The 15,191-nt window shown below is 43.8% G+C and overlaps 1 protein-coding gene across 3 annotated transcripts in view; it reads right to left on the bottom strand.

Moving 5' to 3' along the window:
- Positions 1 to 15,191, bottom strand: part of SLC17A5 (solute carrier family 17 member 5) — a 68,845-nt gene that overhangs the window by 43,235 nt on the left and 10,419 nt on the right. For 2 of the 3 annotated variants that reach the window (XM_079781182.1, XM_079781184.1), the window contains exon 2: positions 8,804 to 9,000. The exons of the other annotated variant lie outside the window; for it this stretch is intronic. In XM_079781182.1, coding sequence (XP_079637308.1) covers positions 8,804 to 9,000 — 197 coding nt within the window. The remainder of the gene's footprint in view (positions 1 to 8,803; positions 9,001 to 15,191) is intronic. 3 annotated transcript variants of the gene reach the window in all.

Below are 15,191 nucleotides of genomic sequence, written 5' to 3'. Positions count from 1 at the left end.
GTGATGAAGGCCAGGGAAGTGGGGGTGCTGGGTGGAGGTGGGCAAAGGGGGTGGGGGAGAGGGAACATCTGTAATAGTGTCAACAAAAATAAAATAAAGGATATTTAGATTTTAAGAAATCTCTATTTGTAAGGGTGTTTTCCTCTCTATACCTGGAAGGTGGGGATGACCTCATCTCAGTGAAGAAGTATATGACTTAAATCTCCATAACAAACTTACCCTTGTGTACTGGGCTTTTCCTTTTAGACTGACAAACAAGCAAACTTCCTACAAGGTAGGTGAGCCACCATGATACAGATACAGTTTCTAGAAGTGAATGGAAAATAAATGACTCCCTAGACCCCCAACATCTTCCTTTGTCTTTAGCTGAAGATGATCTTTAAGGTAGTGGCTTCAGCCATTTTGGCAGTTTACTCAGTTTTCCTGAGTCTCTCTCATGTTTAAAGGAAGTGTACATGCTATCAAACTTTTGTTTGTTTTTCTCCTGTTAATCTGTATTTTATTACAGGGATGTCTAGCCAAGAACCCTTAAGGGTAGAGGTAAAATTATTTTTCCTTCCCTACACTGCAATAGGCTATAGCTTAGGTGTGTAGTAGGCTATACCATCTAGATTGGTGTAAGGGCACTCTATAACATTCACACAATGACAAAATCACCTAATGATGCATTTCTCAGAATGAATCCCTATCATTAAGTGGCACATGACTGTATTTAAAGTGTTTAAAACTCAATTCTGAACAAATGATAAACACAATGATCAATTCCACTATAATATGAGGCAGGCAAAGTGACTTAAATGACTTAGTTTAGGCATGTATAAATTTTGGAAAAGAATGTCCTAAGAAATTGATCTAATCTTATTTTTCATCCTGTAGTTTAGATGATCTAAGCTCTCTTGCAACAGTAGCTTTATAAGTAAAACAGCTATTAAATAGTAGACCCAGAAAAACTATTCAGCAATACATTAAACAATCAAATTTTCTGGTGTGAGGGAAGAAGAAATTTTCTTCTACCCTCCTAGGTTCTTTCAGTTTCTAATAATTAGATCTACATGAGACAGATTAACAAGAGAAAATAACCAAATTTAATTACTTATATGTGAGAACCCACATACCAGTACATGTGGAGTCAGAGACCCCACATACATGAGAGGTTCAGAAACAGAAAGGAAAAATTATCCTATCTAATAAAGAGGGAATATGCAAATTGATCATCACACTGTCACAAAGATGGCGGCGCCCACAGTGGAGGTGGAATTTCCGTAACATAAGATGGCTGCACCCACAGCGGAGGCCAAGTTCCCGTAACGAGCCTTAAGGAGCAATTAGCAGGGACCTGAGGCTGCGCCCCCCGCACCTGGTGGGACTTGATGGGGGTGGGGCCGGCCGGGTCTGGATCTTACTCAATGGGGGTGGGGCTGACTGGGTCTGGGTCTCATGTGATTTTGAGGCACCGCGAGTGGGCAGGGACTTGACTCTGGGTCCCGCGGCGTGCCCCAGACTCTGATAGGAGGAAGATTTTCACATACATTTTACTAATTTTCTTTCATCTCTGACACTTCTATTATAAAGGGCAAATAGCAATATTAAAATATTTCCTCTAATTAATCCCCTTTTAATGTGCACAAATTTCGTGCACCGAGTCACTAGTCTATAATAAAAGTGTAATACGCTAATTAGATTGGCCATCTTTCTGGAGGTCCTTCCTGACGACCTTCTGGATGAAGCCACAGTGGCGGGGGCTGAGGCAGAGGTGGCTGCGGTGGCGGGCGGGAGTCGAGCTCCTTGCACAAATTTTGTGCATCGGGCCTCTAGTGTATATATAACCTTCTGAAGTAAGGATAAGGTAAGGCACCTAGGAGCTTCAGAGGGGAGGAAGGTTATTGCAAAACAATAAAAACAAACAGATGTTCAGTAATTAGAAGTTTGCCCTGGTTATTTCTGGTAATAACTTATTATGGGCAAGGCCCCTAATTTAAGTTCTTTAAGGGAGCAGTAAAAGTTTCTCACAAGGCTGCAACTCAAAATAATTCACATGTCAAAGGGGCACATCTTGTGGTGGCCTCTTCTGAACCCCTTCAGTCCTGCCTTTGAAACTTCCTGAGAAGTTATACATTCTAGAAACTAGGATGATAGATTGTTTCATATCTCAGTAAAGCAGTCTCAGTCTTAAAAATAGATCGGTTTAATTAAACAGTTTTATCTTATTTCAGGAGCCAATGATGCAGCTGAGTTCCAAAGTTAGGCCTATGGCGCAAACAATCAAGTATTTAGAAGTTATCCTTATGGAAACAAAAGAAAAACTAGCCTATATAATAAAGAGGTAATATGCAAATTAACCCTCACGCCCTCACAGGATGGCTGCCTACACCCAGGCTGGCAGGGGAGTTAGTGAGGGACAACCAAACGACAGAACAAGCAAGCTGTGTGGGGTGACCAGGCCGGAGTGGGGGGTGGTTAGTGAGGAATGACCAAACGACTGAACAAGCAGGCTGCATGGGGCGACCGGGCTGGCAGGGGGGTTAGTGAGGGACGACCAAATGACTGAACAGCAGGCTGCGTGGGGCGACCAGGCCAGTGGGGGTGCTGTGAGGGGCGACCAGGCTGGCAAAGGGGGGCAGTTGGGGGCCACCTGGCCAGCAGCACTGGGCAGTTAGGGGTGACCAGGCCGGCAGGGGGGCAGTTAGGGGAGATTAGGCCGGCACACAGAGGCAGTGAGGGGCAATCAGGCCAGCGGGGGTAGGGGGCAGTTAGGGGCGACCAGACAGGCAGGCAGGTGAGCGATTAGGAGCAAACAGTCCAGGACTGTGAGAGGGATGTCAGACTGCCAGTTTAGGCCCGATCCTAGGGATGTCAAACTGCCGGTTTAGGCCTGATCCCCTGAGGGGTTCTGGATTGGAGAAGGTGTAGGCTGGGCTGAGGGGAACCCCCCTCCCCCGTGCACGAATTTCATGCACCGGGCCTCTAGTAGTTAATGATTGAGCAGACTATAATCCCAGCTCTGAATTCTGAAGGCAGTCAAGATTTCTAGATATCTGGCTTAAATCATTTTTCAAAAGGATTGAAGGCAGACATTGGATGGATTTTCTTGGTTTGAAGTTTGAATGTCTCTAGTGATCTTTCTGCAATAGGCAAAAAGATTGTCCATATATGAGCTGTAGTGAGGATTTCTCTGAAGCTTACATCAAGTTGTCAAACTTTAGCTCTTAATGACTTTGGGAAAAGGACAGTTTTAGTTCTCAGTGGTCCCAAGTCACAGGGTTTAAATGACTTCTGGTTTCACAGATTTGTAAGGTAATGACAATTGTTCTCAATTCCTCAAAGAACTGTGTTGTAACTATAATACAATTGTGACATCTTCCTAATTTTCTTCTTTCCCTCCAGCTATGTATTTCTTTATTTTAGCTTATGGGAGGAGGCTTTTTAAAAAGTTCCTATCAGGCTTTGAATCTTTAGCTTCCAATTTTGCCAAACTTCTTTTTTTGTTTTGTTTGCTTAATCTTCATATTATATTCTTTTCATTGCTTTTCAGAGAGTATAAGGGGAGGGGGAGAGAGAAACATCGATGTGAGAGAGACACATAGATTGGCTGCTCCTGCACACATCCTGACCAGTGGTGGAGAGCGAACCTACAACCCAGGTATGTTCCCTTGACCGGGAATCAAACCTGAGACCCTTCAGTTCGTGAGCCAAAGCTCCAACCACTGAGCCAAAAAGTTATTAAATCTTTTCAAGTGTCTTGTCAGGTTTCAGCTGGGACAATATTTCTGGCAGTATTAAACAATATCGTGGACTTGTAGGGGCTCAGAACAGACCTCCCCAAGTGTGCTACTTTGCAATATGAATTATTTTGTGCTGAAGACATTAAGACGTTGCAGGCTTATGAGAAACTTTTACCTCTCAAAGAACTAGGGGCCTTGCCCATAATAAGAGTTATTACTAGAAATAACTTACTATGGCCTATCTATAGGGCAGGGCAAATTTCTAATTCTAAACATCTACTCTCCCTATAGTCTGTAATGACCTCTTGAAGCCCCCAGGGGCTCTTCTCTTATACTTACGTCAGAATGCCTTATATAGGGTATCCCCCCAAAATGTATACTCACACTTTGCATAATTATAAAGGCAGTTTATTAAATACATTCCATTTTCAAAATTGAGCTATCAGCTGTTAAAGTGTGAATACATTTTTGGGGGGGACACTCTGTATACCTCATTTTAACTTTCTATCCCTGAACCTCTCATGTGTGTAAGGTCTCTCACTCTCTCATGTATGGGGGGTTCCATGTAGATGTTTTAAATGTGGTTATTTTCTCTTGTTACTCTGTCTCATGTGTATTTGATTATTAGACCAGCCGAAAGAACTGTGAGGGTAGAGCAGTGGTCGGCAAACTGCGGCTTGCAAGCCACATGTGGCTCTTGGCCCCTTGAGTGTTCTAATGCCACTTCTTCAAAATAGACTCGCCCAGGCCAAAAACCGACTTCTGCACATGGGCCATAAAGTTTCAATCACACGTGGTATTTTGTGGAAGAGCCACACTCAAGGGGCCAAAGAGCCGCATGTGGCTCGCGAGCTGCGGTTTGCCGACCACTGGGGTAGAGGAAAAGTTTCTTCCTTCCCCACAGACTGAAGAGGATGCAGAAGTCATTACCTTCCAGAGTCATTTCCTCTGATAGGCAAAAGAAAACACTGCCAGTCTGCATGTCCCAGGCAAGCAGAAAGCCACTCCAAGCCCTTAGGACACAGGCAATAGCTATCCCTAGGAGAAAGAGGATCAATAATCAATTGGTCTGGATTTGGGAAGGAAGGAACAGTGTGAAATTTTATTTCCCTCTCTCACTGGGCGCATGAGGTAATCCGTTTACAAAAACTCTTGGGCATCCTCCCTGAGTTTAAGAATTTTCTAATTATGGCCTTTAGATTTGGCCTTAGACCAAGGAGTGAAAACTATCTGAGGAAAATCATCTGTAAGGAGTAATGTCAGTCATATAGTCTTTTATTTTAGGTACCTTTTATCTCTTTAATTTCTCATTCTCTCTTTCCAACAATCACTCAATGAAACATTTTTTCTTCTTCTTTAGCATGTCTAATTAATATTGCGTGAGCGGTGAATTTATATGCCTTTTGTTTCATAAAAGTAGGCAAGGGAAATGTTTCCCAGTGAGAAACAATGCCCACCCCTGTAATACATCAGGTAAGAGACCCAATAACTTCACACAAAGCTTGCTTAAACATTCAAATTTTCATAATCTTACCAATCCCTATATTCTATATTATTTTAATCTAACTGAAGCCTGAGTCAGGAGTCCTGGAAATTTCTCTTTTCTATTCCCTGACCATTTACCCACAATTGTGTAAAAAGGTCCCCAGTGAAGGGTCCAGCCAAGGGATCCTGCCCTGTTTTCAATCTTTAACTTGATTAACCAGCCTGACCGCTGCCCCAAATGATTGCTGGTCAGGTTTCACATTATAATCTCTGCCTTCTGACTTTAAAGTTCTCTAAGCTGGGGTAAACAGAATAGATTTGTTTGAGGCCCTTTAATGTTGGGAACCAACAAGGGGCCACTTTGGTCCATCAGCCTTTTGGTAGTACCATAGTAAAAGCTTTGTTTTAACCCCATTAGTGTCCATTTTATTTACTCCCTCCCCCCCTTTTTAAAAAAAATATATTTTATTGATTTTTTACAGAGAAGAAGGGAGAGGGATAGAGAGTTAGAAACATCGATGAGAGAGAAACATCGATCAGCTGCCTCCTGCACACCTCCCACTGGGGATGTGCCCACAACCAGGGTACATGCCCTTGACCGGAATCTAACCTGGGACCCTCCAGTCCGCAGGCCGATGCTCTATCCACTGAGCCAAACAGGTTAGGGCTACTCCCTCCCCTTTTTAATAATCACCTTAAGATTTTCACCCTACTGGGACGAGTTCTGTGACTCTAGTTTGTTTTCTCTTTGTTTCATAGCTACAATACTTAAAAACAGGCATTTCATTCTATTTGATTTGGAATTCTTTGCTTTTAAGTGCACTTTTAAATGATCTAATCTAATTGGAACATTAGGCACAACTGCCATTGTAATTTTAGGTTACACTTTTCTCAAGGGCTGGCAGCAGTTTGGTAGGACCCTACCTGTAAGAGTTTAGCCCATATTCGTTTGACCATGTTTTGGAGCTTCCAACCTGATGGTTACCAAGCTGAGTTCTTAGGACACAAAAATTTTAAGTTGTCTTTTAGTAAGATTTTGCCAATTTTTTCCTTCCCTTTTTCTTCTTAAGTGCAGGACAATTGTATTCCCATTGTATTTTTTTTAAAAACAATATCTGCAAATATCTGAAGGCAATTAGGAAGGGGTCTGAGTGGACTTGTATTTTTCTTCTAATTTCTGTCCTTCCATCTTTTAAAAAAAATTTGTATTGACTTCAGAGAGGAAGGGAGAGGGAGAGAGATAGAAACATCAATGATAAGAGAGAATCACTGATTGGCTCACCCTGCACGCTCCCCCCGCCCCCTCATCCCCACCGGCCACTGGGGATCAAGCCTGCCATCCGAGCGTGTGCCCTAGAGCAGAGTCGAACCCGGGACTCTTCAGTCCACAGGTCAACACTCTATCTACTGAGTCAAATCGGCTAGGGCTGTTTTTCCATCTTATTAAGCGAACCTTAATATCAATAATTATAACAATATGAAAGCTCTCTAAAATTTTTTTTTCTCTTTCTTTTCAATTTAGAAGTTTTTCCAATTCAAAGGATCCACCATCTGATCTTGACAAGTAGAATCTTAATAGCAACTCAAACCAATAAGAACTGGGGATACAACAGACATCCCCAAAGGCGAGTGCAAAAAAGTGCAACCCTGCCCTAGGATAGAGCTGCGGCCTGCAGACTGAAGGGTCCTGGTTTTGATTCTGGTCAAGGGTACATGCCTGGGTTTCAGGCTCGATCCCCAGTAGGGGGTGTGCATGAGGCAGCTGATCAATGATTCTTTCTCCATCATTGATGTTTCTATCTCTCTCCCTCTCCCTTCCTCTCCGAAATCAATTAAAAAAAACAAACAAAGATGGAACTCTTACAAGATAAAATTCACTCCCAGAATTAGAAACAGCCATTCTAAAACACAGGGAATCATGTATTCCCTGACACCTTATTTATTTATTTGTTTGTTTATTTTGGAGAGAGAGAGAGAGAGAGAGAGAGAGAGAGAGAGAGAGAGAGAGAGGCAGAGAAAGAAACCTAGATTGTTGTTCCACTTATTTATGCATTCATTGGTTGATTCTTGTATGTGCCTCGACTGGGGGGTCAAACCCGCAACCTTGTCATATTGCGACAATGCTTTAACCAACTGAGCTACCCAGCCAGGGCCAACTCTACTCCTTTTAATGGGGTTAAATTTCCTGTGCTTAGATTTACAGCTCCCACAGGGCTTGCCAGATACATATGCATCATTTGACTAGTGCAAAACAAGAATGATTTCTGGGAGAAAATGGATAGACACAGAAAACTCCCTTGAGAGCATGGCATGGTCATAAAGCTGACTTCTCAGAACATATAGCAAAATGAAAGGAGAAATACCAGAGACAAAGAAAAATAGAATACAAAACCTATGCATATTTATACCAAATAATCGAGTCACTAAACCCAAGAAACTAGTTTTAAAAATATTTTCTCCTGCTAAACTAAATTTAGAAAAGGAAAAAAAGGACTCTCACTACTCTAGTACACCAGACTCTATAGGTAGAGATCTGGGAGTTGGGCCTGGCAAGAATTCTTACCATTTTTTTGCTGGGTCATGTTAGAGGACCAAAGAAATTTCTACTGCAATAGCATCGGGGTGAGCAGTAAATAGCTGTGAGATATTCTGCTCACAGTGCTGTGTGGGAGGAAGAAACTTTCCTTTACCCTCAACATTATTTTGGCTGGTCTAATAATTAAATCTACATAAGAGAGATTAATAAGAGAAAATAACAAATTTAATTATATATGTAGATATGAAAACACCACATGCATGAGAGGTTCAGAGACAAATGTTTAAGGTATTACAGGGTGTTCTGAACTAAGGATGAGGCAAGGCACCTTTGGGCTTCAGAGGAGAGGAAGGTCACTGCAGAACAATGAAAGCAGATGTTCCATAATTAGTTTACACTCCCTGCCCTGGCTGGGTAGCTCCGTTGGTTAGAGAATCGTCCCCGATACACCAAGGTTGTGAGTTCAATCCTCAGACAAGGCACATACAAGATTCAACTAATGAATGCATAAATAAGTGGAACAACAAATCGATGTTTCTCTCTCTCAAATCAATAAATAAAAGAATTTTGTCCTCCCCTTACAGATAGGTCATAAAAAGTTACTTCTGGTGATAACTGTTATTATGGGCAAGGCCCCTAATTTGAAATTTTAAAGGAGAGATAAAAGTTTCTTGTAAACTCACAGGGTCACAGCTGCCTTCACCTGAATATAATTTACATTCCAAAGTGGCATGCCTTGGAGAGGCCTGTTCTGAACCCCTTCACTGGTACGCCAAACATGTTTTCCACATTTTCTTTAAGGGTGATATGTTCATAGAGGAAATAACTTTTCAAATAGATCAAGGTGTATTACACATGCTACAAGTATTACAGCACAATAGCAAAAGTTAGTTATAAGTTACTGTCCAACCAGTTCCTGGGAAAACACAAAAGAAAGTGATTGAGAATTTACATGAAGAAATGTTTTTGATTTTTTGTAGGATGAAGAAAGACCTTGAAATATTTTTACTTAGATATATTTTAAGATTAAGATTGCTTGCTTTAAAAAAATAATACTTACTGTTTGATTACGAATAACTTTATTGGAAGCAGAATGCTCTGCACACTCCTTAGAAGTTCTATTATTTGCTAAAGTTGTATTTGAATCAACCATATCCACTAATGCAACACTCAGATTCACACGTAATGCATAGAGAACGAAGAAACCAAAAAAGGCCAAAACTGCTAAGTTGTAACGAGCAGAGCAGCACACTGGAGCTGAAATAAAAGATTGGGGAAAAACTTTCATTAAAAGAATAACAGATGATATTGACTAAATTACTAAAAAGGTTACCTTTTCTGAGGTAAATATTGAATATTTTTCTCAGAATAAGCATATCTAAAATCATTTGTCAAAAAGAATTGTTCCTGGTATCTGTAGTGAATAAACATTTAACACATGCAAGCCTATACTGTAAAAATTTCTTAAAACATGGAGGTAATAGCTTTATCAACTTTGCTCAGAAAAATTTCCATTCCAGAGTCAATAGTGAACCCAATTCCTGCCGGCTGGCAAAAATATGAGAAAAATAGATGAGGGGGTTTAATGGCATCACTATTTCTAAAAAACTATCTATCTAAGACATGGCCAATAAGTACTTGAGTACTCACTAGGGCATAGCATGTATACTACTGACTACAGTTTAGTAGCCATCTCATTGTAAATGTAGCATAGCACAAAAAGTTTACTGCCAAGGCTAAGGCAGGAAATTCCCCTTGATAAATTTCTTTAATAAGAAATAATAAATTGCAAGTTGAAAAACTTGCAGAATAATAAATAATAAATTGCAAGTTGAAAAACTTGCAGAATCTATGAAAATTGCAGCATATGTGGCAGTTTCTCAGTTGATCATGCTTACAGGCCCACAGCAAAAAGGGAAGTAAGTGAATGTACTGCAATACTTCTTTTAAAAAAAGGCCGACAGAGTAGGTTGGAGGAGCCCGTGAAAGAAGGATCATGTGAGAGAAGTCTGACCTATTTTTAACTCTAATTGTAGGCTTATGCACATATTTTCTCCTTCTTCATCTTTAAAATCTTTATTTTTGAATTACAGATGCTGCCCCGTCCCCCCCCCCCCCGCACTGCCCTCCTCCACCCTGATCCCAATCTGCCCTAGGCTTTCCTCACCCTATTGTTTGTGTCCATAGGTAATGCATAGCCTATCTAATAAAAGGGTAATATGCAAATTAACTGTCACTCCGTCACAAAGATGGCGGCACCCAGTCCTCTCAGCCCTGCCGGAGTCCCCCAGTCCTGGGGGGGTGGCCACTGAGAGCGGGCAGCGTGCTTCATCACCACACCAGCTAGGGCCGGTCCCCCGGAGCCAGAGCAGACACGGACAGGGACAGGGGGACTGGCCTGCAGCCTCTGCAGCTGAGCGCAGGCCCAGAGAGGAGACGGCGGGCCCGCCTCCCGCAGAATCAGTGCGGGTCCCTCCCGGCTCCCGTGGAAGCAGCGCGGCTCCCTCCCACCTCCTGCGGAATAAACGTGGGTCCCTCCTGCCTCCTGTGGAAGCAGTGCGGCTCCCGGCAGTGCTGCAGTTCCCGCCGGCTCCCGCGGAAATGGCCGGCGGCCTACTGCGCGATATCGCCCGATGGGCTACTAGTATACATATAAGTTCTTTGTTTAATCTCTTCCCTCCTTCCCTCTGAGATTTATCAGTCTGTTCCAGGTTTCCATGACTCTGGTTCTATTTTATTCATGAGTTTATTTTGTTCATTAGATTCCTTGTTTGATTTTTATATTCTATTGTTGATAGATAGGTATTTATTACCATTTTATTGTTCATGTTTTTTATCTTTTTCTTCTTCTTCTTCCTCTTCTTAAAGAATACCCTTCACCATTTCATGTAATACTGGTTTGGTGGTAATGAACTCCTTTAGCTTTTTCTTGTCTATGAAGCTCTTTATCTGACCATCTAAGTGATACAGCTTGGTAGAGTAATCTTGGTTGTAGGTCCTTGGTTTTTATCACTTTGAATATCTCTTGCCCGTTCCTTCTGACCTGCAGTTTCTGTTGAGAAATCAGCTGATCATTGTATGGGTGCTCCCTTGTAGGTAACTGCTTTTCTCTCACTGCTTTCAGATTCTTTGTCTTTAACCTTTGGCGTTTTAACTATGATGCATCTTGGTGTGAGCCTCTTTGGGTTCCTCTTATTTGGTACTCTTTTCGCTTCCTGAACTTGTACGTCTATTTCTTTCACCAGGTAGGGGAAGTTTTCTGTCATGATTTCTTCAAATAGGTTTTCAATTTCTTGTTCCCTTTCTTCTCCTTCTGGCACACCCATGATGCGAATGTTGGTATCCTTGAAGTTGTCCCAGAGGCTCCTTACACTATTTTCATATTTTTGGATTATTTTTTCTTTTTGCTCTTCTGATTGGGTATTTTACTTCCTCATATCCCAAATCACTGATTTGATTCTCAGCATCCTCTACTCTACTGTAAATTATCCTTCATTTTTGACTGGTTCTTTTTCATGCCTATGATGTTCTTACTAACTTCCTTGAAATTCTCACTAAGTTCCTCGACATTCTCACTAAATTCCTCAAAACTTTCATTAAGTTCCTTGAGCATCCTTATAATCATTGTTTTGAACTCTATATCTAGTAGTTTGCTTGCTTCCATTTCATTTTTCTTGATATTTCTTCTGCTCTTTCATTTGTGACATGTCTGTCTCCCCATTTTGGCTGCCTCCCTGTGTTTGTTTCTATGTATTAGGTAGAGCTGCTATTTCTCCTGGAATTGGTAGAGTGGCCTTGTATAATGTGTCCTGTAGGGCCCAGTGACTCAGCCTGCCCAGGCACCTGAGCTGGGTATTTTAGGTGCACCCTTGTGTGGGCTCTGTGCACTGTCCTGTTGTAGTTGAGCCTTGATTGATGTTGGCATCATTGGGAGGAATTGACATCCAGGCCAACTGGCTGTGAGGACCAGTTGTGACTACAGCAGAAAAATTGCTGTGCAGGAGACACCCTATGGAGCAGGACTTGTTTCAGTGGGGCTTTGGTGCTCACTCAGTCTGCCCCTTGAGTGTGTCACTGGTGGATGTGGTAGAGTTGTAATCTGGTGTGGTCTGAAGCTGTCCACTGGGTGCACTGGCTCTGGGGCCTCCTGGGAGGTGCAAAGTCAGCCACTGCCTGTGCCCCACTTGGCCACTCGACATGAGCTACAGAACATCTGCATATGGCTGCTATTTGTGTTGGGCTTGGAGGTGCCCAGGAAAGGCCAAGCTGTGAACCTTGGCAAGCTGCTGTTAGTGCTGGGCCAGGCATCAACTTACCAAGAGGTATGGGGCAAACTGAGTCTAGCTGCTACTTGTTTGAGAGATTTTAGGCAAGTCTGAAGCCTGAGCCAGGACAGGCCATTTGTATGGAAAAGCCACTGCAAATAGTTTAGGTGGGCTGCAAACTGGGTGGGGCAGGGTCTCAGGGAATCAGCATGGTGGGATGAACAGTATGAGCAAGGTTGATGGAGACTCAGATATGGCAACTGCCTTTTAGCACTGTGGCATGGGAGGTCTCAGCAGAGGAACAATGACCTCTGTCACTACTTTTGTCTGAGAGAAAGCTGTCTCCCAGTTCTTGCTCTAATGCCAGACAATTTATTTCCTCCTCGTATGTCCCTGGATTTTTTCAAGCTACTGCCCAAGTGCTAGAGCTCAGAGGGATTAAGTCTGAATAAGTCCATGCGTGGGACCTTTAAGAGGAACTATTAGGGGCAGAAATAGAATATTGGAGACTAGCTGTAATTATAAAAATATTAATCATGTTCTGTTAACCTTGATTATTTTGTTCTAATTAAATGAAGCACATTCTCACCTAGCTAGGAGTTGTATGCCTCAGGGACCTAGGAGTCAACCTTGGACCTGGGAATCAATCTTGGATGCAGTCCACTCTCATTGGAGAACTGCTTATTATCATGGAAAGATTAACAACCTTATTAACTAAACAAAGGAGTCCCACCCCAGTCTGCATTGCCTACTTCCCCATGCCTGTAATACTCATTTTGCATACCCATTCTTATTTCTTTTGCCTACTTCCCCATATAAGTTTTGTCCTACCCAATATAAGCAACTGGCTTATGGGGGAGTGTAGAGCAGATTTTCGTGGATGACCTGCTACTCTCCCATACTGCTGGCAGTATTGGAATAAATGCGCATATATGATTCAACCCTGTCTCTGCTTAATTGGCTCAAGTAGTGACAGACAGTCCAGACCCCTTGGTTGTCCAGTTTCAGAACTGCCTGGGACTCCAGCAGCCTCCATGTCACTCAGCAACAATCCCTGCTGGTTTTTACAGCCAGAAGTTATGGGGATGTCTCTTCCCAGCTTTGAAACCCTGGGCTGGGGGCCTGGTGTGGGGCAAGGACCCCTCTCTCCTCTGGGGGCAGCACCTCCACACTCTAGATGTCCCTCCAGATTAAAAAAATTCCAGATGTGGGTGTCAAACCAGTCTGTTCCATGCCTCCGCTCCTCCTACCAGTCTCAATGTGGTTTCTTCTTTAACTCTCTAGTTGTAGAGCTTCCATTTACCAGATTTCAAGTGGTTCTGAATGATGGTTGTTCTGAATTTTAGTTGTAATTTAAAAAAAAAAGTTTTTATTGATTTCAGAGATGAAGGGAGGGAGAGAGAGAGAGATAGAAACATCAATGATGAGAATCATTGATCAGCTAGCTGCCTCGTGCATGCCCCACACTGGGGATCAAGCCCACAACCTGGGCATGTGCCCTGACCCGGAATAGAACCGTGACCTCCTGGTTCATAGGTCAACGCTCAACCACTGAGCCACTCTGGCCGAGCTAGTTGTAATTTTGATGTGGTTGTGGGAGGATGTGAGTATTGAGTTTACCTGCATCACCATCTTGGTTCCTCTATCTCTTTTTTCTTCTTTTATTGAGTCTCCTACTCAGAAATCCTGATGTTTTCATGGACCTAGCCTCAATCGCTTATACATTTTTGAGAGTTCCAAGGTTTTTGTACTTATTCAGACTGAAGCATTAATAACTGGGGCATAACTATATTTCCTATTTAATAAGAGTAATATGCAAATTGACCGTACATCTGCTACACCAACAAGCCACACCCACCAGCCAATCAGGAGCAAGTATGCAAATTAACCCAACCAAGATGGCTGCGGCCACAGAGAGAGCAGGAGGCTTGGGTTTACCCGGCAATGGAGGAAGCCAAGCTTTCTGCCTGCCCTGGCCTCCGCTTAAGGCTACAAAGATTCAATTATAGAAGATAAATAAATCCCAACAAAAATGGCGGCAGCCACGGAGCTGGAGCAGGAGGCTTGAGTTGCCCCCGGTGAAGGAGGAAGCCACGATTCCGCAGCCCCGGCCTGCCTTGGCCTCCGCTTAAGGCTACAAAGTTTCAATTATAGAAGATAAATAAATCCCAGATACCAGAGCCTCTGCTTGGGTCGCTGGGGGGCGTGGCCAGCCTGCAAACCACCACAGGCCCCTTGCCCAGGTCGCCCCATGCCCCAAGGGAACCCCCACCCTGATCCGGGACACCCTTCAGGGCAAACCAGCTGGCCCCCACCCCTGTACCAGGCCTCTATCCTATCTAATTCTATCTAATAAAAGAATAATATGCAAATTGACCATCACCCCAACACACAAGATGGCTGCCCCCATGTGGTCAAAGATGACTGCCCCCAAGTGGACACAAGATGGTCACCACAAGATGGCCAGCAGGGGAGGGCAGTTGGGAGGGACCAGGTCTGCAAGGGAGAGCAGTTGTGGGGGATCAGGCCAGCAGGGTAGGGCAGTTGGGAGGGACCAGGCCTGCAAGGGAGGGCAGTCAGGGGCGATCAAGCCTGCAGGGGAGGGCAGTTAGGGGTGACCAGGCCAGCAGAGGAGGGAAGTTGGGGGTGACTGGGCCTGCAGGAAAGGGCAGTTGGGGGGGACCCAGGCCTGCAGGGGAGAGCAGTTGGGGGGGGGGCCAGGCCTGCAGGGGAAGGCAGTTAGGGGTGACCAGGCCTACAGGGGAGGGCAGTTAGGGGTGACCAGACCTGCAGGGGAGGGTAGTTAGGGGCAAACAGGCTGGCAGGGGAGCAATTAGGCATCAATCAGGCTGGCAGGGGAGTGGTTAGGGGGTGATCAGGCTGGCAGGCAGAAGCGGTTAGGGGCAATCAGGAAGGCAGGCAGGCGAGCAGTTGGGAGCCAGCAGTCCTGTTTTGTGAGAGGGATGTCCGACTGCCCGTTTAGGCCTGATCCTACCTGAATCGGGCCTAAACGGGCAGTCGGACATCCCTCGAGGGGTCCCAGATTGGAAAGGGTGCAGGCTGGGCTGAGGGACACCCCCCCCCCGTGCATGCATTTCATGCACCAGGCCTCTAGTAGATATATAATCATATACTACAATCCAACTCACTTTTCCATAAACCCTCACACAGTTAAACAACTGC

Source organism: Cnephaeus nilssonii, assembly GCF_951640355.1.
Source record: "Cnephaeus nilssonii genome assembly, chromosome: 9".
In the NCBI taxonomy this organism is placed as follows: domain Eukaryota; kingdom Metazoa; phylum Chordata; class Mammalia; order Chiroptera; family Vespertilionidae; genus Cnephaeus; species Cnephaeus nilssonii.
This window is presented reverse-complemented; position numbering and strand designations above follow the sequence as displayed.